Here is a 23,513-nt window from a genome sequence, read left to right as displayed (position 1 = left end):
GATCTGTAAAATACACTCACTAAAATAAAGACAGTATGCACTCAGGCCTGCTGAAACAACTAAATTAACAGTTTAAAAATAACCCTTAAAAATGCATCCACCAAAGCCACATGCACTAACCTCCAACCAGAGAGCATTTTTTAAAACATGTTACTTATCTGTAAGACTTCCTAGGGTTCTGACTAATTTGGTGGATTTTGTAAGATTGCATGTTTACTTAAAGGTTATGGACAATGTCTGCACACAATCTGTGCAGAGTGATGTTTTAAATAAAATTGTATTTCATACAGAAAGACATTTTTATTTTCTCCAACTTGTCTTGCACCTGAACAAACAGAATATGAGAGCTTCTTGTCATAGACAGATGTTACAATCACAATTATGGAATCGTTGGACACAAGAGGGGTATATTTGCATATACTCCTCTTGTGTTTATGGCTAAACTTATGGCTACATTTTAAGAATTGTATCACAGGGAAGATAAAGGAGATAATGCACAGTTATGATACATAATGTAAATGTTTGGACCGTTGACACAAAACATTTGAGTAAGCTCCACATGTCACATGATGTAGATATGCAAATGTACTTCTGCAAGAAAGCACTTTTTAGCAAGTTATTTATTCTAGTAATGAGTAGTTCCTAAAGAGGATGTGGGAGGAATCTGAAGAAAAGAGAAACAGAAATAAAATCAGTTGATCGGGGAGGAAGCCACATTGAAAAGGTAGATTTAACATCGTCGTGGACAGAAACTTGAATAGTAATGGGCAGTTGACTTGATTTGTTACTTAGGCTGGGTGAAAATGGGAAAATAAGAGCTGCTTGGTGGAGTAGGATGCAGACCCTCACCCTCAAGGATTGGTACTTAATTGTCCACAAGGCGGATGGCAGTGGTCATGTCTTTGTAAAGGCTTTCATTTTCCTCTTAAACGCCCCACCTGGTGTTGTATGCTACACATCCTGCTATATATCAGACAGTTTGGTCCAAACTGGGTCCACAGGACTATAATATAGTGAGAATGGTCACAATATTTGAGGTTCCTTTAAATTTGTCTCTAACCCCTGTCAAGTTCTTTACCATTAAGTCAAATGGTAAGGGACATGTGACAAGTTTGATTACCTGTACCACTAAACTTTGGCTAGTTCAAGACTAAAATTGTGAATGTACTTATTTTATCCAACAAACATGACTTCTTATTTATTTTATTAAACCTTTAAATACCCATGAAAGACAGACTTGAAGCATATTCTTATTTACAACCTAGCCAAAGGTTGCAAGCTTCCAACAACCAACATCATACAAACCCATCTTTTGATCTATTTTAAAAGCATACCCAGTTGCCTTACAACTACAGTATGATAAAATAAAAAGTTAAAAAAAATGTAATTTTCTAGGACAGACATAGCAGCAGTAGTTCATTAGAAATTCGCCTCTTAGTTGTGGGCTGGAATGTTGGTGCGTAGAAACCCTGCACCCTTTCCCCTCCCTGTTGCTAAAAGCTCAGAGTAGGAAGCTTGTGGCTTGCCCGATAGATTTTCTACATCACAAAAATTTGTAAATGGCATATACTTGTATAGTACTTTTTGCAACCTTCCTTGAAGATACAAAGCAACTACAGTCACATCCACCCATTCACTCACTGATGGCGGCTCGGCTGCTGAACACTGGTGCCAACCTTCCACCAGTGGCAAGGTGGAGTTCAGTGTCTTGCTCATTGATGACATCATCACGTCCAAAATATTGGACACTATTTTTTTCATCACCCTCCATTTGGATGGATAAATGAAGGGGAAGGGAGAAGGGCGAATTCGGATTGGGCTTTAGAAATGCAATTTTTAGCTTAATTTTTGTAATATATGTCCTCCATCATCAGAAAATTTCCATAGGATTACAATAAAAGAAAAAAAATGTTTTTTTATGGAAGTGGACCTTTAAATTTGTGACTGGAACATTATTTAATGAAAGTGCTTTGTGTTCTAATTGTGCATTTTGTGTCCTGTGTTCACTGCAGAGCTCTCCACATTGCTGTGGTGCAGGGAAACTACGCCATTGTCAGCAAACTTATCCAACTTTTGCTGTGCGCTCGCAGAGGACTTGACATCTACAACAATCTTCGTCAGGTGAAACAAGAACGTTGACATTTCTGCTTTACACACCTGCCATAGACACAAAGAACGGAAGTGCTCCAGGGGCCATATTAACTAAAACAATTACTAATGGATTCAGCGCAACTTCAAACTGAAAAAAATTAATAAATAAAATACATATATATATATATATTAGTCAGCACATATTGTTGCATGGTCAAGGACCCCTTGACGTTTTGGATGTCCCTGGTGTCCTCACTGTCAGTCAACCAGTACTGGTTCAGTACTGGTACATGGACCACAGTTGTACCCTAACAGTATTGGTTCTAGACGTAGTTTCAGACGTGATTCCAGACACAGTACCGGGTTAGGGTACCGGCCGCGTCCCGAGGTTCAGTCCGCGTCTGGTATAGTGTCAGACAAAACAACCCTGATTTCTGATTTAATAAGAACAGCCAGCACAACTAAAAACGACCAGTTAAGAATACCTAAAACTTCAAAAAGGGACGTGGAGGGGTCCTTAACCATGATTCAGTATGTGACAACTTGAGAATGAGAATGCGTAGAGCAAAATATATATGCAGATATATTTATATAGTCTTTGTGCTGTAAGACAAGAACCACTACACCACCATGCAACCCCGCTTTCTTCAATCCTCAAATGATAAAAATCAGAAAGTTACTTTTTTGTGCACATCTGTAAGGTAAGGTAAGACTAGATCCTTTTTTTATCCCAGGAAATAGTTGAACTTTAAACGTGTATGAGGAACACTTGATTTTAATAATTAAATGGTCTTTTTATGTTTTAAAATAGAAAGGTATGTTTCTCTACTGTTCTATTATTAAAAAAAAATCTGAGTAGAAGCTGAGTAGATTATGAAGCAAGAGGAAAACTGTGTCTAAAGTCTCACTCTGGTTTTCTTTTGATCTATGGTTGAAGCATTCCCAGAGGTCTTTTCATTATGGTTTTTTGCCAAAAATCAGAAAACCTGTGTTGTTTGTTTTCTAGGACATAGTTTCTGCAGAGCGGCAGCAATTCATTGGAAATGAGTCATGGGTGAAACTATTTGTGTGGCATTATCCTGCCCCCATTTCCCATCATCCATCTGTTTAAACTCTCTGCAGCTAGCTTACAGCCCCTTACAACTCCAACATGACATTACGGACACAACAAAAATGGCTAGCAATATTGGAGCTAGCCGTAGAGTTTGGAGCCTGATACCAGCTCGGACGAGAAAAATGAAAACAAAAATTGATTTATTTCTCTAGAAGTGGATAGATCGGAATGGAGCAAAGCAGAAAATTTGTGGTTCGCACATTGTAGTTTGTATGCAACAACTACTTTAGTTTTTTTACTTAGAAATGTAATTTTAATCTTAGTTTTCTGTGTGTCCATCATGAGAAAAATTCTACAACAGTATGTTAACAAACACAAACCCTTCTCTCCCTTCCTATGTAATAATGCTGATAGTAAGGTTACAAAAACATGAAGAGCGTTGGTTTCTTTTTTGCAGCTTTCTGTGTTATCTCACACTCTTAACAGTCACGACAGTTGAGGTCCATGCGGTGGAATTCACCCTTCCTGGTTTCTCCACGTGTGGTTGCCATAGCCTAAAACATTTTGCATTTTGGGAAGGACTGTGTTCTTTCCCATGTTCTGTTTTTTTAGTGTTAATGGTTTTCTAGCAACCAGGTTCCCTTTAACCAGGGATTTTTCAGCCTCTATATGAAGGGTTTACCAGATTGTGAAATTCAAAACATGGATGATTGAGGTGCAGGGAATATCTCCTTTTAATGTCTATGCATCTCACTCTTGTCATTGCAGAAGCTCGGGTTGTACAGGCCTGGCTTTAGTAGGTGCCAGGAAATAACGTGTCGAGTGGCATAAATTTATCAGATTCAAAGCAATGTCACTGACGTAACTATTCTGTCTGCAGGGAAAAAAAGCTATACATTTTTTTTTTTCATTTTCAAATTTAGGAACCTTATGTGACATAAACTTGTGCATACTGGAATGTGCACAAGGATTCGCTTTCAAGTGTTTCCCAATCCAGGGTTGTCCAAAGTCCCTGGCTGATGCCAACATTTCCACATGCTCCCCCTCTGTTCTCTCAAGCTCATTACCTTCCTTATCTGCTCTCTACCAGCTGCTTTTTTAATCTATCTGCAGTGAAAACACTTGAGCTTTGCAGAGTTGTTGTTCACAAGACTTGGTTTTCACACCATGCAGGCCGCCGCAGACGCGTTTACCAGAAATTAAGCCGGCATTATCACTGGTGGCTCGTTTTCCTTATCAGCCAGGTTTGACAACCTGGCTTTTGTAGTATGCTGCCTTAGCTATGCACACCGTTTGCACACAGAGCACACGCTCCAACCGTCTATTCACACAGATTTTTTTTGTCACTTGCAGTAACCAGTAAAGGGAGATTTGCAGACGCGGGTCCCGTCACCATCATTTGCCTACCAGATTGTGTGGTTTTGACTGAATACCAGGAATAAAGAATACACTTATCTAAATGAGGCTAAAGGGAACTTTTTTAATTTTCAAAACATAGAGCTTACCAAACAGACCTTGAAGACAAATTCCAGTATTGGCCAACACAAAAACCAAAAGTTATCGTATTTTCCAACATTGATGACAGATCCTGAGTTTCTGTGGTTCATATTGGGTACAACTTTTTGACAGAGTGTTACTATCAGTGTTGTCACCGAGCAGTTCTGCAGGGCCCTGTGCGTGATTTGCCTCCTTGCTCTTTGATACTCCCACTTTGGTCATGGTACCCCTGCAAAAGGCAATCAATAGTTTCATTTGCTGCTGTTGTGACAGCTGACAGCGTTGCTGGTGGAGGCACTTACAGTACACCGGTGGAGTTTCGTGACTGAATCCCTCAGGGCCACCTACACTCAAACACTCAATCATGTGCAATGAAATTCAGGCGGCGTTGTGCAAACGTTGCCACACACAGAGTGTGTCACTGTTCAATAGTTGTGTTTTTTTTTTTTTTTTTGATCTCTTTTATTGTCTCTGTGTGCAGTTGTGTGCACAAAGAAAACGTCTCCGTGTGTGTTTGTGTGTACTTTAGTATCTATGTTCCGAGAAGTCACATGACCCCCCCCCCCCTCTACTCCCCGCCTGCCTCGCTTCAGGCGGTTTCTCAACATACCTTGCGCTGAGGTTCAGAGGGTAGTTTACAGGGACTTTCCCTTCCAGCGCGTGCTGGTCTGGAAGCCACTCTCTCACTGACATCTTTTTTTTTTCTTTTTTTTTTCACATCACTTACTGCAAATATCTTACAGTAGTTCAGCAGCCAAATGTGTGAAATAATTAATGCTGCCATGATGTGTGCAAACAAGTAAGAGCTCACAGTTGATTTTTATTTGCACTACAGAACTGGTTTTCAGCCCGCTGCAGACTCTTTATGTTCTCTCTTGCAGTGTGTCTGACACTGCCTTAAGCTTTTTGGCTGTTTTTCACACCTTTTCTCTTCCCATTTTTTTTTTTTTTTTTTTTTTTTTAACTCATTCATGTTGATCGGCTCATTTCTCAGGAATGCAAGCGCATGAGGACAGGGAAAAGAGTAGGGATTTTCCCTCCTCATACTGTCTTTCCCCTGCACTGCCTCCCGCCCCTTCCGCTTTTTCCTCATTCCACAGTCTAACCAGCCCAACTCCCCCTTCACTCCCTTCCTCTTATCTTTGTTGTCTTTTTTTGTCAAGTCATTCTGAAATCCTTTTACAGGAAGCTCGAGGGTGAGTTTGCCAATCCTGAGGTGTTTGTTTTGAAGGACAAGGCAGGGTTTATCTGGGAAGTGTCCTTGGCTCTGAGGATTTTATGGACATAGTGAAGGGTTTGGATGAGGCAAGCATTGTAATGGGTGAAATCTCATTATTTTTCATCAATATAAGATATATGTCAGACGTCCAACTAAGTTTAAAATTGGCTCCTCTACTTCTATGGTGTGTGATGCAGAAGTAAAAAAATACTTTCTTTTGTATGGAATTTCCTGCTGATAAGCGTTAAAATTTCCCGTTTTAATTGTCAGACGGGAGAAGCAAAAAACAGTGTCTATGAAGGATTTAGATCATTAGGTTGGTTACTTTTGCAAACTTTCCACAGTCATCTGACAGGGTTATCTAACACTCAGTGCTTGTAACAACACCACATTGTGGTGGTTTTCTCTGTCACCTGACAGCTTGAGGCATTGGTTCAAGTTGGAGCACAGGCTTCAGTTTGGTCTTTCTTTTTTTTCATCAGCTGGATTTCAGTCAGGATAGATTTAACGTGATGTACTGGTGAACTGTCCAGTGCGTACCCTGCTTCCTGTTTGTTGATTATTCCAATAAATCCTCAGCTGACCTCCTATAACCCTGTACACTCTTATTTTGGTGATTTACTATAGTGATAGATTTTTTTTTTTTTTTAGTGAGTCATAAAAAAGTACCATGGCAGCTTATTCCTACAAGAACTTCTTGTAAAACTTGTGCAAAAATCTACTGTGTTCCAGGAAGTTGGATTAGAATAAGAGAACAAGCAAACACACTAACTTCACAATGAAATGTTATTATAGGTCTCTTTTTTAAACAGATTTCGAAGTCCGAATTTGTAAAACACATTTTTTTTCGTTAGTTTTTTTTTCTTAACAAAGCTGATTACACTCAAATCTGTTGGAGTATAACACAAGACTGGAAATTAATAGTTGACATTGGAAAGAAACTGAAATATCCAAGAACCATCGCCACTATCACCTCAATGCCATATATGCTGCTCATCTCAGATGCTTTCAAGCAGATTGCTCAGACTGATCGAAGAGAGAAATGAGAGGAAGAGGGCAAACTATTCCGATTTATTAGAGGAGTGTTGGAACAACAGTTGGCGAGTAAGTTGCGAACCCATTGAGTTGGGATGCAAGGGGTTTATATGTGAGTCGCTTTAATAGACCATAAATAAAATAGAACGAAGTTGGTTGTGGCATCACCCATAAAAAAAGGCCTAATCGTCACTACCATTTGGAGCCAGTCGGCAGTGATGGGTCACTCTGTGTCCCTCCTATAGGGCAACTACTGTCACCAATCATGGGTAAGTTTGCACAAAGCCCACATCCCTTCCACTAAAAGCAGCTTGGGAGAATCTACCGATCAAACATTCAAGGTGGGGCCAGCGGGCACCACATTTTACTTTTACTGAGGTATCCGACTGGTTAGTTTATAGCTTGCAATAAAGAAAAATAATATCATGAAAAAAATTGGATGTTAAGAAAAATGTATCAGAGCAAGAATGGTTATTCTGGTAAATAGAATGACTTATTACAGTAATAACTGTCTTTTTCTCAATAGAAGTCTATGGGATTTTGACTTCTTGGAGCCAGCAGGTACTCCCTATTTGGAGCGCCAGGGGTGTGGGGTCAAGCTGTCCAATGGTTTATATGTCAATGGTTGCTTTGCAGGGCATACAACATGCTGGGCATCACTGGGACTAGCATGCAAAGGGCCATTAAGGAAGTCACTGAGGCGGCAGACGTAGCCTCATAGTGGCTGTGGATTAGGAGGGGGGGGAACCGTGGGTGGGTAGCACAATCTGGACACAAGCTGGGATCAGATCAATCCCCAGCTGGATCGTCTGGGTGTCCCAGGAGACCCAAAGTAGCATCAATGATGATGTGTGGAAGTTGCATCACTAGATTCTGTATGGTAAAAGCTCCACCCACAATGCTTCCTGTTACGTTTCCCAGTAACTCTGCATGCATATTCCCTGAAACTGCTCTCAACAAAACATTTACATTTTGTGCGTCCAAAAACAAATGCACTTTGATGTGTGTAACATCCAAATGCCACAGCTTAGAGTTACTGTTTCTCTGATAGGATGACTTTTCAATAGAAGCAAATATCAGCTAACTTTGATGTCTTTTAATACAGATGTCAGAGAATGCTGCTATGTTCACAAAATACTGCAACTCTCAGCTGCATCTGGAGAAATTTAATGAAAATGATGCTTAAATCTGGATAAAATGCTGACAAAATAACCTAAACCATCTTAAGGCCAACATTGGAATCTTCAAAGCGTTGAATCATTAGTTGGATTAGATGAGTATTTTTGCTTTGACTCTCTTTATTTCCCAGAAATAAGACAGTGGAATGGCCGCTTTTGCACAATGTTATTTAACCCTAAAAACATTCACATAAGTTAATATCCTCTAGTTGTTTAAGTACACAAAAATGTGACTCAGAGTGCTAGGAAAGTGAATGGAGGGATGCTTGGACTGACACAATGAAAAAATTCCACAAGTTTGTTCTCCCGCTGCTTGAGGGCTTTTTTTTTACTCTTTTTACTGGAACAAACCCTCAATGTGCACACACGCAATCACACATTTATATTCCAGTCACTAAAATAGCAAAAGTGAAACTTGGAGACAGAGTCTGTTCCTGATTGAATTGTTTTTTATAACTCAAATAGCATCTGAAAAAGCTGCGTCAGGGCACTTCCACGTTTGAACTGAACTGTACATAGTGTACATAATTCAAATCAGAGGCTTGTTCACATGTCCACTTTTTCATGGTGACCCTGAACAGATATAACTTTTAAATTCAGAGTGATCCTGCTCACCAGAATTTATTTTAACAAACTTTCAAAATGAAATCTTCTGACTTTGCAGAGATTACAGGCTCCTCCTTCTAATCAGGAAGTAGTTTTACTTCCTGATTAGAATTGCATACAATTTTTGTCTACAAATTTAATTGTAATCAATTGAAAGTCCCCATGTCTTGGATGCATTGGTTAATTAACTCAAAGCTATGTAGGAATGCTAAGAGTAATGATCTTGTCAAACACATTTTCTTGTCTGTTCAGTTGATCAGTTGTATCCTACAGCTCTTTCTTTTTTTAATGGCCCCTCTGATCTGTGACCCGTTGAACTGGTTCCAGATGAAGGGGGCATTTTCTTCCAGAAAAGACTTACAAGAATGCAGCACTGTTGTTTTTTCATTAGTCTAGACTTCAGTTGGGTTTTGTTCTTCTGTTTGCTCCTTTTACTCGATAAGCACAAGCCAGCTTGCAAAGTTGTGTTGATGGAAGTTGAAGAAATGAGAAAACAAAGCAAATATTGAGCTTTTAATGCTATATATGAGACTTATAGCAAGTCATATTTGCAACGCTGTAGAACAGTGACAAATGTAATGACAGCAACTTCTCCAAAAACAAAACATCCAAGGACAAAACTACAAAATATGATGTCAGGCTTTAAGAAAACTGTATATTGTGTATGTGAAAGTGAATTGTATCTAAATGGAAAGACATTATGGCCAATTCCAAATTCTTCTTCTATCCCTACGGCTTCTCCCTACTCCTATATTAATCCCTCCAAATGGAGAGTAATACAAAAATAGTGGCTATGTCCGAATTCCCACCCTAATACCTAAGAACTATGAAGTGCTGGACTATCTAGTGTCCTGGATTTTAAAAGCAATTCAGATACCATGCTAACTACTTTTCTTTCTCTTTTTAAACCCTGGATATGACGTCACTGATTTCCCAAATTGAAAATTTAATCAACATTTTATGACGCCTGAAGATGAAAACCTGGATGGTTTATGAAAAAAAATTTCATTGAAACACTTTTTTTTGCAAAAACTGTTTGACCGCAATGTATTGTGGTCTATATTCACTAATATTATGAGGATCAATGCACGCTAGCTTTTGGCAATGACTTCTGGGAAATTTCTTGGGCAGTCAATTTTTGGAATTGTAGATTCGGACAGCACTAAATGGAGAATTTGGACATAGCCAGTGACTTTAATTCGGATATTACTCCCACTCGATGATGTCATTAATAGTCGTTGGTCAGCTATGTTAGCATGGAGCTGCTAGCGCTTGGAAATACATAACATTGGTTTTATAACTTTGAAAAGATCATGCAAAAACAACAAGTGATTACTCATATTTAAATGTAAACTTCTGTGCTTCAGAGCGCACCCACATGAAAAAAGCACTCCTCCTCCGCAGCACAGTGCGACGCAGCACGGCCTTCCGGCGGAGGGATACAGAACTTAAAGTCGCTTTACCCTTAAAATACCTATTTTGGACACTTCTTTCCCTTCAAATGCCCCTTCAGTTGGAGGGGTAGGGAGAATCTGGAGGGGCCTGGCCTCAATATTTTGGGGGATTTTAATTCCTAATTGTAAAGTTTTTTTTAAGAAAGTTATTCGTCACACCAAAAAATTCAGTTTCATATTTTTTTTGCATTTACAAAATGGTTTTCTATTCTTTTGAATTCCAGCCCTAACCACAGATTTTGCTGTTGTCTCCCTGCAGACTCCTCTTCATCTTGCAGTCATAACAAAGCAGCCTAACATAGTAGATGCTCTGCTGGGATCAGGAGCCGATCCCGCCGCGTTGGACCGCCACGGCCAAACAGCGCTCCATCTCTGCTGTGAATATGACCAGCGTGACTGTCTGTCTGCACTGCTGTCTCGAGCTTCATCCTCCCCGTGCCTGGAGGTTAGAAACTTTGAGGGTAAGTTTTGTCAAATATACTAAATGACTGTAAGGGGTTATTTTCCATTCCCTTACTTCTTTCTTTCTGTCTTTTTGTTACATTATCATGAAACTGTCAGGGAATAGTTTTTCGACCTACCGGTAAGTTCAGGTAGAGGTTAGAGTCTTGAGGTTGTGTGGGTGGGATGAAAACATTTCCTTCCTCTGTTTTGGTGTCCCTTTGTGACACTGGCAAAAAGCTATGCAGAACAGGAGGCAACATTTGTGTAAAAGCTCTCATCAGAATGTGCAGGATGAGTGTCAGCCTGACAGAAAAACAGTCTACAGTGAATGCATGATTAGAATCTGTCATGTTCTGTTGTTTGGACTCAGGCTTTACTTTGTGCTTACAGGTTTAACCCCCCTGCACATGGCTGTGCAGCAAGGCCATCAGGATTTGGCTAAAATGCTGCTGGATGCTGGAGCTGACATCAATGCTATGGTGAGTCCTTGTTTGTGCAGACTCCACAGTGGTTTTTAGAGTGTTGCAAAGTTTGAAGTTCTTAATTCTTAGAAATTCATTTTTTCCCCTCCAAATCAGGACATCAAGAGTGGCCAGAGTCCTCTTGTGCATGCTGTGGAGAGCAATAACGCAGGCATGGTTCACTTCCTCATTGAGGTAATGAGATTGTGTGGGCAGGGAGAAGGGCTGTGACTCAGCTCTGTTTAATAAGGCTGGTTCTCTGTCCAAACTTCAAAGAAAATTTTCCAAAATGTCCTCTTTTTTAAAATCACTGTGTGGCCACTATGAACAAAAGTGTTCTCCATTCAATGAGTTGTCTCTTTTAAAACCCAACCACTTCTACTTTGGTTTTTCTGTGTGAATAAAAAAAAAATCTTTTTTTTTTTTTTTATGGCCACAGAATCGATGTGACGTCAACAGACAGTCGTACAGCGGGAACACTGCCCTGCATGTGGCCTGTGGCCGAGGTCAGGTAGACATCGTGCGGGTGCTGCTTAAAAGCGGAGCTGACAGCAGCCTGAAGAATTACCACAATGACACACCTGTCATGGTGGCCAAGAACAAAAAAGTAAGAGCAGTAAAACAACAATGTATTATGGGCTTTATCCATAGTTGTATGTTTTGTTTCTATTTAAAAGTACTTTCTATATACTGTGAATACTTTAAAAATCCTGTCTTAATCATAAAAACAAAACTTGATATTTATTTGATTTAGCTGCTCAAACTTGAAAGAGAAGAAGAACAAGAGGCTCAAAGATGTGTGCATCTTCCCCTCTAGTGGACAAATGTGGACGATGCACCATTTACTACGGTGGCCCTGAAGTACAAATAATATCAATAAATCACTACTTTTTAAAGTCTTTGTTAACAATTTCAAGGAAAACACAATAATAGGCAAGTCCTAACAACAGAGACACAAGGTAGATAGAATAATAAGATTAAAAAATGAGAAAACAACAACAATATTAAAATAAAAAGAAGCTATAGATCAGGGGTCACCAACCTTTCGAAATTAGTCATACGAAGGGCTACCAGTTTGAAAAATACAAATTTGTTTAGTTATAGTTGGTTATAAATTATTAATAATGAATAATGATACTCCTCTTTGTAAAGACACTGATTTCTCATTATATTTGTCAACAATGACAACAAGCTAGGAAACAAATATCAATATTTAGCACTAAATTGATCTCAGTAATTGTTACATTTTCAGATGATCACTTACATTTCCTCCGGCCCTGCGGGCACCTTGTGTGGTCCTTGGGGGCGCCCTGGTGCCCGCGGGTACAAGGTTGCCTGCTATAGCTTTTCTAAAAGTCCAATACTTTTAGATTCAATGTAAAGTTTCACAGCAGTTTTGGTTTTAACATGGTTAACACATAAGAAAAAAAATGTAGTTCCCTATGAAAGACACAAAATGTTGGTGTGGATTTTAAAAAATTGTGCTTTTATGTATATATATATATATATAATTATTTATTAAACAATGTACAAAGTATTCATCAACACATCACTAGTGCAAAAAAAACTTTTAAAGATCACAATGATAATTAAAAAGTAAAACAACAAAAATAAAGACATTACATTTAAGGAATTAAAATGAAATTCTATAAACAAATTCCAAAAAATGAATTGAAATAAAAAGGAAATTTTTGGTAATCTAAATTTAAAGTTAAAAAATGAAACACAATAGAAGAGGTTGGTACTATGGGACATTGCTGATTGGAGGATGACGGTTGATTTTTGATGTTTACATTTTTTTCAGTGTCTGGATACTAATAAAAGTTTTATGATTATTTCGGAGCATATCCACTATGGCTTTGTGCCAAATTACTTTCTATTGAAACAATGGACAACCATCATCCAATCAGTGATGTCTCATACTTTTCCAGTTACCTGAAAATTATTTTGGAAAACAAAAGTAATATCCAAAAGAGAATGTTTTCAATTATTTGATAACTGAGAGAAAAGTTGTTTGTTTCAGAGGTAGCGCGATTGGTGGAGTTTATATCTCCTCAGGCTTGTGTGGGTTCTTTGGGGGGTTTTAAGAACACTTTCTCCTCATTTACTAACATACAAGATAGTTTAATAGTTTTGGATTTTCTGTCATGTTTTTTTTGCCCTGTTCTTTTTGCTTTTACAACTTAGTTTATTGTTCATGCTGAACTCCACCTTTTTTCTAATAAATCTTGAGTTCAGCCCCTGAGAAGAACACACCCTGTAGATAAAGTAGATGATAAATCACTGCTGTGAAATTCACTTGTGTAACTATTGTTCATCGTTTGCAAATCTGCAGATCATAGATGTGTTACGGGGGAGAGGGACCAAACAGATCAGAGACTGCATGTCAGTATTAACACATGGGAGCACCTGCATGGAAAATGGTAGGAATATAAAAAATACATAGCCAATAGAAATTATGTTTTTTTGTTTATTTATGTTTTTTTTTTAACCTTTTTAGGATCACCATCTTCCAACCACAGCCGCGGATCCTCACCCTCAACAACGCCCCACAGCTTTCATCCAAACCACTCTCCAAGGACTTCATCTTCACAGTTTTCCTTTTATTAACACATTACCAACCAGTGGAATTTGCAACTACCTCCAAACAAGAAAGCATCAAAGAGACTTTCAGATACCAGTGCTCTGGACTTTCAGGGTCAAATTCAAACTCGGTGATGTTGAAACTACAAAATTCCTGATGGAATCTGACTGAACTGAAGTTCACGACTAAACACAGTCATCGCCACAGCTCTCTTATTTCAATTCATGTGATCTTCATGGAACTGTGGACATAAATATTTCTCTGTTTTGCCACTAGAACATGAAGAGTCGAATTACTGACTTCTTTTATTGTTATAAGAAGAAAAACTTCCTTTACACCTGAACAGTAACAAAATATACAAATGTCTTGTCTTCTTCTACATGTATGTGTGTGTGTTTTGTAATATGTGCTGCTTGTCAATAAAAATGCAAAATGTATTTGACCTTCTGCTTTAAGGTCAAGCCAGGACTTAACAGAGAAATGTTTCCTACTAAAGACAGGGTTTTCCTGGGCTTGACACTAAAATTCTATTTTTAAAATGTGTTCAATTGGAGCCAAAATTGTGAAGAAATACGCCACTGAAACACCCGGTCACTCGTGCATCGTTTTAATTGTGAATGCAAGGAGTATAAGATGAAGAAATATGAAGCAAGTTAAACTATGCAACTTGAATTGTCATTTATTCATTTCCACAGGCAAAACATAGACCTAATACATTAAAACAACACAAGGCATCGTTTGCTGAGGAAATGAAAGGGAGCAGTATGAAGAAAATGTATTTTTCTGCCCCCTTTATATGCAATACATGTGAAAAAAGCAAAGTAAAGGTACAACCAACTACACATTATTATAAGAATGGGCATATGGTATATAAGGTGTAAACATAAATAAAGTAAACATCAAGACAGGGAAGTTTTTATCTTCAATTTCACTATTTTTTTCACTTTAACCTTGTAACAAACTAGGCTATTAATTGTATTTTTCTAGTTTTTATCTTTTATCTAGTTTTTTGAATGTTTCTTTGATTGGTCATTTAAGATCGTTCCACATTCGAACCCTTTCTTTGACTTTCGTTCTGAATTTTGTCAAGGAGAAAACTTCATAACCTTTTAAGTTATATTTACTATTTCTCTTTGTGAACATATTTTCAATCTTATGTGGCAAACAACTTTGATTAGCTTTATACATTAACTTTAAGATATTAAGTCTAACTAGGTCATTACATTTTTATATTTTTCATTTGCTGAATATTGAATTAGAACCATGTAGTTACAGAAATTATTCTCACTGCTTTTTTCTGTAGAACGAAAATTGAATTTACATATTTCTCACATGGATTTTCCCAAATTTCAGTGCAATAATTCATATGTGGAACAGTCAGTGAGTTATATAACAAATAGAGTGGTTTACTGTCCAACAATGATTTTACTCTGTAAAGAACAGCAATTGTTTTTGCCAACTTAGATTTAATATTAATAATATGAGATCTCCAAGTGAAACTTTCATCTGTCAATATTATTACCATCTATTTGAAATGACATTTTCTGATCTATCTTCCTGTTGCTGAATACCATAAATTGTGTTTTTTTTTTTCATTTTTTCATTAGTTCCAACTCTGCTCTGATTATTTCTTTCATTTGCTCTAAATTCTCACTTACGTAGTAAAGGGTTGTGTCATCAGCAAATAGGACACATTTTAACATATTGGACACATTAACAATGTCGCTCAAATAAAGATTGAACAGCTTTGGTCCGAGAACTGACCCCTGGGGTACCCCACATTTTAAACCAGGACAATTTGATGTTGTGTTATTTATTTGTACATATTTTTGTCTATTTTTTTAGGTAGCTTGTCACCCATTGAAGAGATGACCCTCTAATGCCATATTTAAGGAGTTTGCTAAGTAAAATCAGAATTTTAAACTTAAAACAAACTGAAATAACAAATTGAGTCAGAGCTTGTAAAGGTTTCAGCTCTGGGGTATTCAGGTACGACATCAGAGTGCATTCTTGTGGCTTACGAAGTTGCTTAGGGTGGCAAAACTTCTGGTAGCAACAACTCACAGCCGATGAGACAAGACCCCAGCTCAAAATACTAACGGTTCTATTAATGTGCTGAAGTTTACACATACATAAATAAAAATGATTTCAAGTTCGTTGCCTCATAAAACCATACATGTATTGTATTTAAGTGACTTCCTAGATGTTCTACGGACCTTTTCTTTTGCAGACTTCAAAAGAAAGCTTGAATCTAATTTGTAAAATGTCGAGAATATTATAGCAATAAAACATGTTGAGTTTTAAAAGAGTTTCTAATTTGCTACATATACAAATAAAAGAAAATAGGGATATGTTATGTTTATGCTATAAAGTCAAACTGGTACAACTTAAATATTGTTTTTCTTTACTTGGAAAAAACTTTTTTTTTTCTGTAACTTAACTATTTTTGATCAAATTCTGTTTACAATACATCATCAAATGTCCCTGCTGGCCTTCTTAGCACTTAAAATAATTGCTGATGTACTCCACATTACGGTTCTTCTATAATTGTATCCAGTAATTGCTTTTGTTTTTTTTTACCAGAAAAAATGCAAATATTTGCATTTTATTCCATTACAAGCGATCCAAAACAGGAACTTGTACTATCATAACCTCATGCTTTTTTTAAATTTAAACTTTTTAATTTAATTTTTCAGTTCTCTTTATTTATGCTCAAAATACATTAAATTGTAAGTGCTTTATGTGTATACACAAATTAGTGATTGCACATCAAACAGGATATTTTTGAGCCCTGACAGTAAATGTGGATGTTGCAGGTTTAATTCAGAGGTGAGTTTTAGTGAAACACTGCCCCCTGGTGGTAAAAGAAAGAATAGCGTGTAGTACATCTGTTGAAAAGTTGCAGCATTTTTTTAACTGCACTGTGCAGATTTGCTCAGTGCACTCAGACGATAAAGCTTTTGGTAAAAATAAATGAAATCTTATTTATAGTAAAATATTATTTTTATATTTTCATGTAAAAAGTATTAAAACTGTGCAAAACGCTGCATGATTTTAGAAATAGAATGGGCAGAACCACTAAATGAGACATTTTTGTGCACCAAAAGGAAACTTTGTTTTAAAGATAAATCAAATAAAGTATAAATCTATAATCCTGAGTCATTATTTTTTGCAAAATGTGACTTCTTGATGACTCGCAACGTTTTGTTTCAAAAGAATTTGCCCATGCAACAATGTCAAACAACCTCATCATTCCACCTCTTAATCTGTTTACTCTGATATAATCACCCTTTTTTTAAATAAATTGTTAATTTATTCTAAAACTGTCATTTTACGAAAACTGACTTTTTGGTTCAGGGAAAACCATAAAAACTGGATTCACAAGCAACCAAATGCCATAAAACTGGATTTAGAAAAATATGTACAGATATTTTTTGTTTATTTCAATGCTCTTAACGGAATTAAACATGTCTTTTCAACAAATCATTTTGTAAGTTGTTCTAAACATACATTTAGTATATGATAAAACTAATAATTATATATATTACAATCAATCACATTGTACCTGTGATTCATACCTTTTTATTTGCAATTAAAAATGCAAATAAAGATCTTGATTTTATAAATGTTTCCCACATTTATTTGTCACGCCCTCTGGTTGATTATTCAAGGCCCTCTTTACCTGCAACCCCAGATTTAGGCGTACCCTTGGAGTGTCATTCAGAACAAGCATGAAAGATCCCGATGTTCAGCGAATCAATCTCGCCCTACGTCACCAGGATTTTCCTGTCCTCGCTGTTTCTTGACCAATAGGAGTCGACATTGGATCTACGCTGACCAATCATCGCTCGAGTTTGGGGGAAGTGGGCAGGCGCTTGTGAACTCCGGTCGCGGACGTTTGTCGTGAACTTTGCCGGTGTGCAACTACCCCTAGACCCTTAACCGTCCGCGTGAGTACCCTACCTGCTGTTTTTTAGAGTGAAATGATAAAAATGAATCTTACAGACTATGTCCCGCTAGCACGGCGAGTGTTGAACTTCCGTGTTTTTCTTAATTTGGTCTCGTGGTTGCCTCCACATGGCTACCTAGCTAGCTAGCTAGGTACACACTCACCCTAGCATTGCTCCTTAATACCAAAAATTGCCATTAATGAACATTTTTTGCAGTATGTTTGCTTGATTTAGTATCATTTCTTCCGCTTAAGCTGCAGTGTAATTTTTGACATTTTTTCTTTATACCTTAATTCAACAATTTAGTCGTGTCGAGGATGAATTACTGGGCCTGGGCTACAGTTAACCTGCTGTACCATCTTTGCTAGGACAGTAACACTGAGTAGCTTATCAAGTTTGGGGAAGTTTATCAATATTTTCTACCTAAATTAATAAAAACTGAATTGATATGCTAAGTAATAATTGGCTAAATAAACTATGTTTATTATTAATTGTTAACATTGGGACAATGTACACATTAACAGTAGTACTTCATGTCAATAGTACTATTGAGTTATCAAAATAATGAATTTGTTGTCTTTTTTTTTTTTTTTTCTGTCATATTTTCAGAGTATGGGGAGTGTATTGGCTGCCGCCTCCCCCAGTCCGACCCCAGCTGCAGCTGCTGGTGGTCAGGGGGTTCCAGGGCTGGTGTCAGTCCCTCCTGGGTTCACCATGCCCCCCGTGTCCTCCATTCCTCCCTCGGCTGAATCTGGACAGGAGGCAGCAGACGCGGAGTCGTCCCTTCCAAACCCCGGCACGTATGAGGAGTGCCACCGCAAATGTAAAGGTGAGACGAGCAGCTTTGAAATGTTGATATCATTTTCAGGAAAATTGTGTTGTTTAATCTTCATCAGTGTTGACACCTGTTGTTGAGGATAATGACTCCTTTTTTTTTGTCTGTCTTGTAGAGGTTTTCCCCCTGCAGATGGAAGGGGTGCGCTTAGTGGTAAACAAAGGCCTTAGCAACCACTTTCAGGTTAGCCACACTGTGACCCTCAGCACCCTGGGTGACTCCGGTTATCGATTTGGCTCGACCTACGTTGGCAACAAACAGACAGGACCTGCTGAGGTAAGTACCTCAGTGTTACTGTGACTTCTTGTTTAAATCTGAAGTTGATTAGAAATGTACTTTTGAGTTGTGGGTTGGATTGTTTGCATGGAGCAACCCTGCTCTTCATCCTCTCCCTGTTGCTGAGAGCTCTCTGTTTACAAGCTGACCCACTAGCTTAACCCCTTCAAATCACCAACCTAATATTACCTAAGAGTGCAACAAAAAATGGTGAGCAATATTGGAGTTATCCAGCGTTTTAAGTCACATGCCAGCTCAGACGAAGAAAAACGAAGATGTAAGTGGATGGATCTAGTCGTCTACAAGTGGATGCATCAGAATGAAACTGAGCGTAACTTTTATGTAGCAAATATGATTTTTTTTCAAACTGCATTTCTTCATTCTGTCCTGGTTTGCAAATATTTAGTAAATAAATACACAGAGATGCAATCTTAACCTATAAGAACCCACAGTGACATCAGTGTTACAGAAAAATATCTGGAATGTTTTCTGTACTCAACTTGGTTTATGTTTTTTTTCCACATAATTTTATTTTTAAGGAAAAATGAGTCTGGGTCTTTATGGGTTGAGTTTAGTTTTCTTTATGCATGTCCTCCATCGTCAGAAATGCCACAAAAGCATTTTAAAAGTACACTTTTTATCAGTCGGGCTTAAAATGTAAGGGCCTTTTTTTGTTATTTTACCTAACCACATTTTAATTAAAAAAAAGTTGAACTGAGCTTTTTATTTACTTTTTAAACTACCTTAGTAAGATGGTTCAAACCTTTAAATAAAAGTATTTCCAAGCACACAATACACTACAAATATATCCACAAAGTTGTGAAGTTTAAAGTTTTTTTTTACTGTTTCTCCAATTCTAACCTTTACTAAAATTTTTTGAACTTAAAATGTGCAAACTGTGTCTTTCTTGTAGTTATTTCCAGTTTTAGTTGGAGACATGGACAACACTGGCAGCCTGAACGCTCAGATCATCCACCAACTAACCAAAGCCGTACGCTCCAAGATAGCTATTCAAGTATGTAAATGTGTAAAAGTTTCACAAACAGCCCTTCAGAGTTTATTTGCTTAATTTTAGTTATTAGACTGTCAGTAATGTTTGTCTTTTGTTGTTGTTTTGTAGACTCAGCAACACAAGTTTGTGAACTGGCAGTGTGACATGGAATACCGCGGGAAGGACTTCACCAGTGCTGTTACACTCGGAAATCCAGATGTCCTTGTTGGATCTGGTATGGATTTCATTTGAAATTCATGTTGTGTGCTTTTTCTGTAACTACAGACCACTAACAGCTCATAGCTGTTTAACTTTGAAGCAGGTGACACGTTGAATCGTGTTTGTAAGACAGATCATTTGTGTTTGTTGTGCCACTTGGCCATATGTCAAAAGATATGCTGCGTTCACACCGAGCGTGATTTGCTCATCAGGTTTGCGTCTGCCGTCTTTGTTTAAAATGTTCTGTTAAACGCTTGTTCAAAAGTGTATTCTTAAACCTGGCACAAATCTGTGTGAGGGAGGAGCTACAGTCAAACACTACCTTGGCAGGTAGAATGTGGGAAACATGGATGATATTGCAAGAGTAGCGTGTGTGGATTCATTTGAGGAACTCTACAAAGGCGCTGTTATGCATGACGCCATGTTTGGGTTCATGAGATCATTCAGAGAAGATCCCATTACGGTGAGGTTCACCATCTACTGCAGGAGCTGCGTCTGAATGACGGACACTTTCAGCGATACTTCTGTCTCTCTGTGACCCAATCTGACAACATGCTGTCCTGCAATAGTCCAATGAGGAAAAAAACAAACAAATATAGAGGATGTTTATATTATTGTTTCTATATAAACAAGAAAATATCCTAAGGCTCAGGAGGAGCAAAAATGGCCACAGTCAGCTTTTGCTCCACGCTGGTTTTGAACTAAAGCTGCTTTTCACATCATCAACACAATCACTGCCAAAGCTGAGGTCCTGAAAAAAAAGGCATTTCAAGACCTCTCATCACATCTGTGCGTTGATCTAACATAGAAGATAGATGCTTGTGTTATGCAAAACACTTTCAGAGTGAATGTAGATTTAAAGGTTTACTATTAGTTTTGCTGGTGGATGCTTCCACACTCTGAGGTCTAGACACAGAAGAACCAAATATAAATAATCATAACTTGAATTATGAAAAATTATTGGTCAAAGGTCCAAAAGATTCAAACAGAAATGCATTGTGTCCTGTTTCTTTTGTCATGTAATTGAAGATTATTTTTTTATGTATCCTTAATTTAACTTTTTTGTCATTTTTTGCCATTTGCTCCTTTAAGGTTAATTTTAGGCAGTTTTCTAATTCCATTTTAAGTGGTTTGTATGTGCTGCTCTTTGGGCGTAAACATTCATAAGAAACTCAGATTCATTTACTTGGTTACTTTTTTTATAGCTCAAGTCATTTAGAAAATCCTGGATAGATTCTGGTGCGGGTCTAGCTTACACATGATCAGAATAGGAAGTTGTTTCTTTGACGTCAAAGCAAGCCTTTGCATCAGACGATTATTAATCAGAGCATTGGGGTTCTGCTTCACTCTCCATTTTGCTCTGCATGAGTTGTTGCATATTCATAAACAGTGATGGTGGATCTGATTGCAACTCTTGTTTTTTGTTTGTTTTTGTTGGTATTCCAGACTTGCACTCATCCGTAACAAATTGACAGTTGAATATGAAAATGCTAAAACAAAATGATTTGTGTGCAAAAGATTTGAGGGAATGTGTATTAATGTAAGTGATTTATCCATGATTTTTCCTGTAGGTATTGTAGTTGCTCACTATCTCCAGTCAATCACACCAGCTCTGGCTCTGGGTGGAGAGCTGGTGTACCACAGGAGACCAGGCGAGGAAGGGACTGTGACCTCTCTGCTGGGCAGATACACAGGTAAAATAAACAAATTATTGTAATTGTGATGTTGTTGGTTTGACTGTTTAACATCAAAAAGGTGAATTTATACTCTTGACTTTGGAGTTTTTAATCTTTATAAATGATGCCTGTAAATAAATGTTGATAAATAACATGTAAGTCATTACTCTGTGTAAATTAATTCAAAGACTTCTGTTTTGTTGCCTTCATAAAGTCTGAAATGTTGAAAGGAGCTTATTTTTTCCCTTAGGTGATAACTTTGTTGCTACTTTAACTCTGGGAGGAGCTGGAGCTCATGCTACATACTACCACAAAGCCAACGAGCAGGTACTTCATGTCTGACATCTATGTGCAGCTCAGACATGTTTAATGTCCTTCTTTGCTAAGATTTTTTTTTTTTTGGACATTAAGCATAAAGGAGCCTCAGATAAACACTGTTTACACCTAAATATATTTCTAAAGATTTGGCTTTTTCAGGTAAAAACAAGCTGAACTCCATTTTAAAGCTTCCTAGTGTTTATTATTCCAAAATTTCCAGCTTAAAATCTGCATGTGTTTTTGAAAATATAAAGATATATATACACATAGCATTCAGATGTGCTGTTTTGGAATGTTTTTTTCACTGCAATAACTTTCGTATTTAACTCATCAAATCATTTGGTAAAAAAGTTTCATTATTGTGGACTTAACAGGGTTTTAACTATTCATTTTAAAACACTGTGTAGTATGTGTCATAACAAGCAAGTAAACAAGAATTAACGGCAAGTCCATTCAAATTTTAGTTTCATAAAGTTCGGCATACTTTTTCCACATCAAAATAATACAAAGGAAGCATTATCAGAACATTTTACCACACTGAATGGTCACATATCACTGTAATGATGGCTTGATATTTTTTTCCTGTCATCTCATGTCTTGCTGTGATTGCACTTTTTTACATAATAGTATATAATTAAGTTATTTCATCTTTTTTAATGGTATGATTTAATAGTATGATTTGATTAACAACTTGAATCAGACAGATCAATCTGGTTGGATCATAATAATCTAAATGATTCATCTTTACACCATTAGGATTTATTTCTTGTTTTCTTTGTTTGCAGTTGCAGGTTGGGGTTGAATTTGAAGCCAGCACACGGATGGAGGACACTACGACATCTTTCGGTTACCAGCTGGATCTCCCCAAAGCCAACTTGTTGTTTAAAGGTAAACGAAAGCATTCTGATTGCAGCACAAGTGACATGTAATGTAAAGGTTACCAAACGTCTTCAACTTTTTTCACTACGTAGGCACAGTTGACAGTAATTGGGTGGTTGGTGCAACCCTTGAGAAGAAGCTGGTGCCGCTCCCCCTCACGCTGGCCCTTGGCGCTTTCCTCAACCACCGCAAGAACAAGTTCCAATGTGGGTTTGGCGTCACCATTGGCTAGAGACGCCCCCTGCTGCCCCAATCCGGCTCACAGGCTGCAGCCCGGATCGGCAGACACACACACAGGAAACCTGGACTAAGTTTTAAGAATCGGATACAGAGACTCTTACAACTGAGATCACGGGGCCGAACAGAGAGACATTTTCCAAGGAGCCAGAACTGGCCAAGCCATGCCTACATACTGTAGCACACGTCTTTCCTGTATGGTGTTTTGAAGGCTAGGATCATAAATAGCAGAGGGATTCAAGTCACGCATGAGAACATGTGTTGTAAAGTAGGTGGTGAGACATAATATATGGTTGTCATGTAAGGATTGAAATAAATGTGATGACATTTTTTTACAACTGGATGTTGTGTTCATGTTGTTCATTAGCATGGAGTGTTTATAAAGAGCAGATCATTTTGTCTCCAGATCCTTAAAGTCTTAAATGGAATTTTATTAAGGTAAGGCCTTAAAAAGAATTAAATTGTCTTAAATTCTGATGAATGGGTCTTACATTTTTTTCTTGTCTATG

General features: G+C 37.6%; 2 protein-coding genes across 3 annotated transcripts in view; both read left to right on the top strand.

The window, feature by feature from the left end:
• bcl3 (BCL3 transcription coactivator) overlaps window positions 1-14,060 on the top strand; it is a 26,747-nt gene extending 12,687 nt beyond the window's left edge. The window contains exons 3-9 of the mRNA XM_024267675.2: window positions 2,013-2,121; window positions 10,394-10,595; window positions 10,969-11,057; window positions 11,157-11,234; window positions 11,479-11,646; window positions 13,375-13,462; window positions 13,540-14,060. Of these exons, the coding sequence (XP_024123443.1) occupies window positions 2,013-2,121; window positions 10,394-10,595; window positions 10,969-11,057; window positions 11,157-11,234; window positions 11,479-11,646; window positions 13,375-13,462; window positions 13,540-13,649 (844 nt within the window). The 3' untranslated portion in view covers window positions 13,650-14,060. The remainder of the gene's footprint in view (window positions 1-2,012; window positions 2,122-10,393; window positions 10,596-10,968; window positions 11,058-11,156; window positions 11,235-11,478; window positions 11,647-13,374; window positions 13,463-13,539) is intronic.
• A 3,382-nt stretch (window positions 14,061-17,442) lies between these two features.
• On the top strand, window positions 17,443-23,481 carry tomm40 (translocase of outer mitochondrial membrane 40 homolog (yeast)). Of its 2 annotated transcripts, none has more exons than XM_024267676.2 (9): window positions 17,443-17,573; window positions 18,183-18,402; window positions 18,524-18,684; window positions 19,598-19,699; window positions 19,805-19,910; window positions 21,466-21,588; window positions 21,821-21,897; window positions 22,674-22,776; window positions 22,860-23,481. In XM_024267676.2, exons 2-9 carry the CDS (start codon window positions 18,186-18,188, stop codon window positions 22,997-22,999), a joined length of 1,029 nt encoding a protein of 342 aa, XP_024123444.1. In that variant the 5' UTR covers window positions 17,443-17,573; window positions 18,183-18,185; the 3' UTR covers window positions 23,000-23,481. The 2 variants fall into 2 exon arrangements, with proteins under 2 accessions (XP_024123444.1, XP_024123445.1); XM_024267677.2 differs by lacking the exon at window positions 17,443-17,573 and adding an exon at window positions 17,706-17,724 and having other exon boundaries at window positions 22,860-23,347.
• The last annotated feature ends 32 nt before the right edge of the window (window positions 23,482-23,513 follow it).

The sequence above is a fragment of the Oryzias melastigma genome, linkage group LG16 (assembly GCF_002922805.2).
Source record: "Oryzias melastigma strain HK-1 linkage group LG16, ASM292280v2, whole genome shotgun sequence".
Classification (NCBI taxonomy): domain Eukaryota; kingdom Metazoa; phylum Chordata; class Actinopteri; order Beloniformes; family Adrianichthyidae; genus Oryzias; species Oryzias melastigma.
The sequence above is the reverse complement of the archived record's forward strand: the minus strand, read 5'-3'. Positions and strand labels throughout refer to the sequence as shown.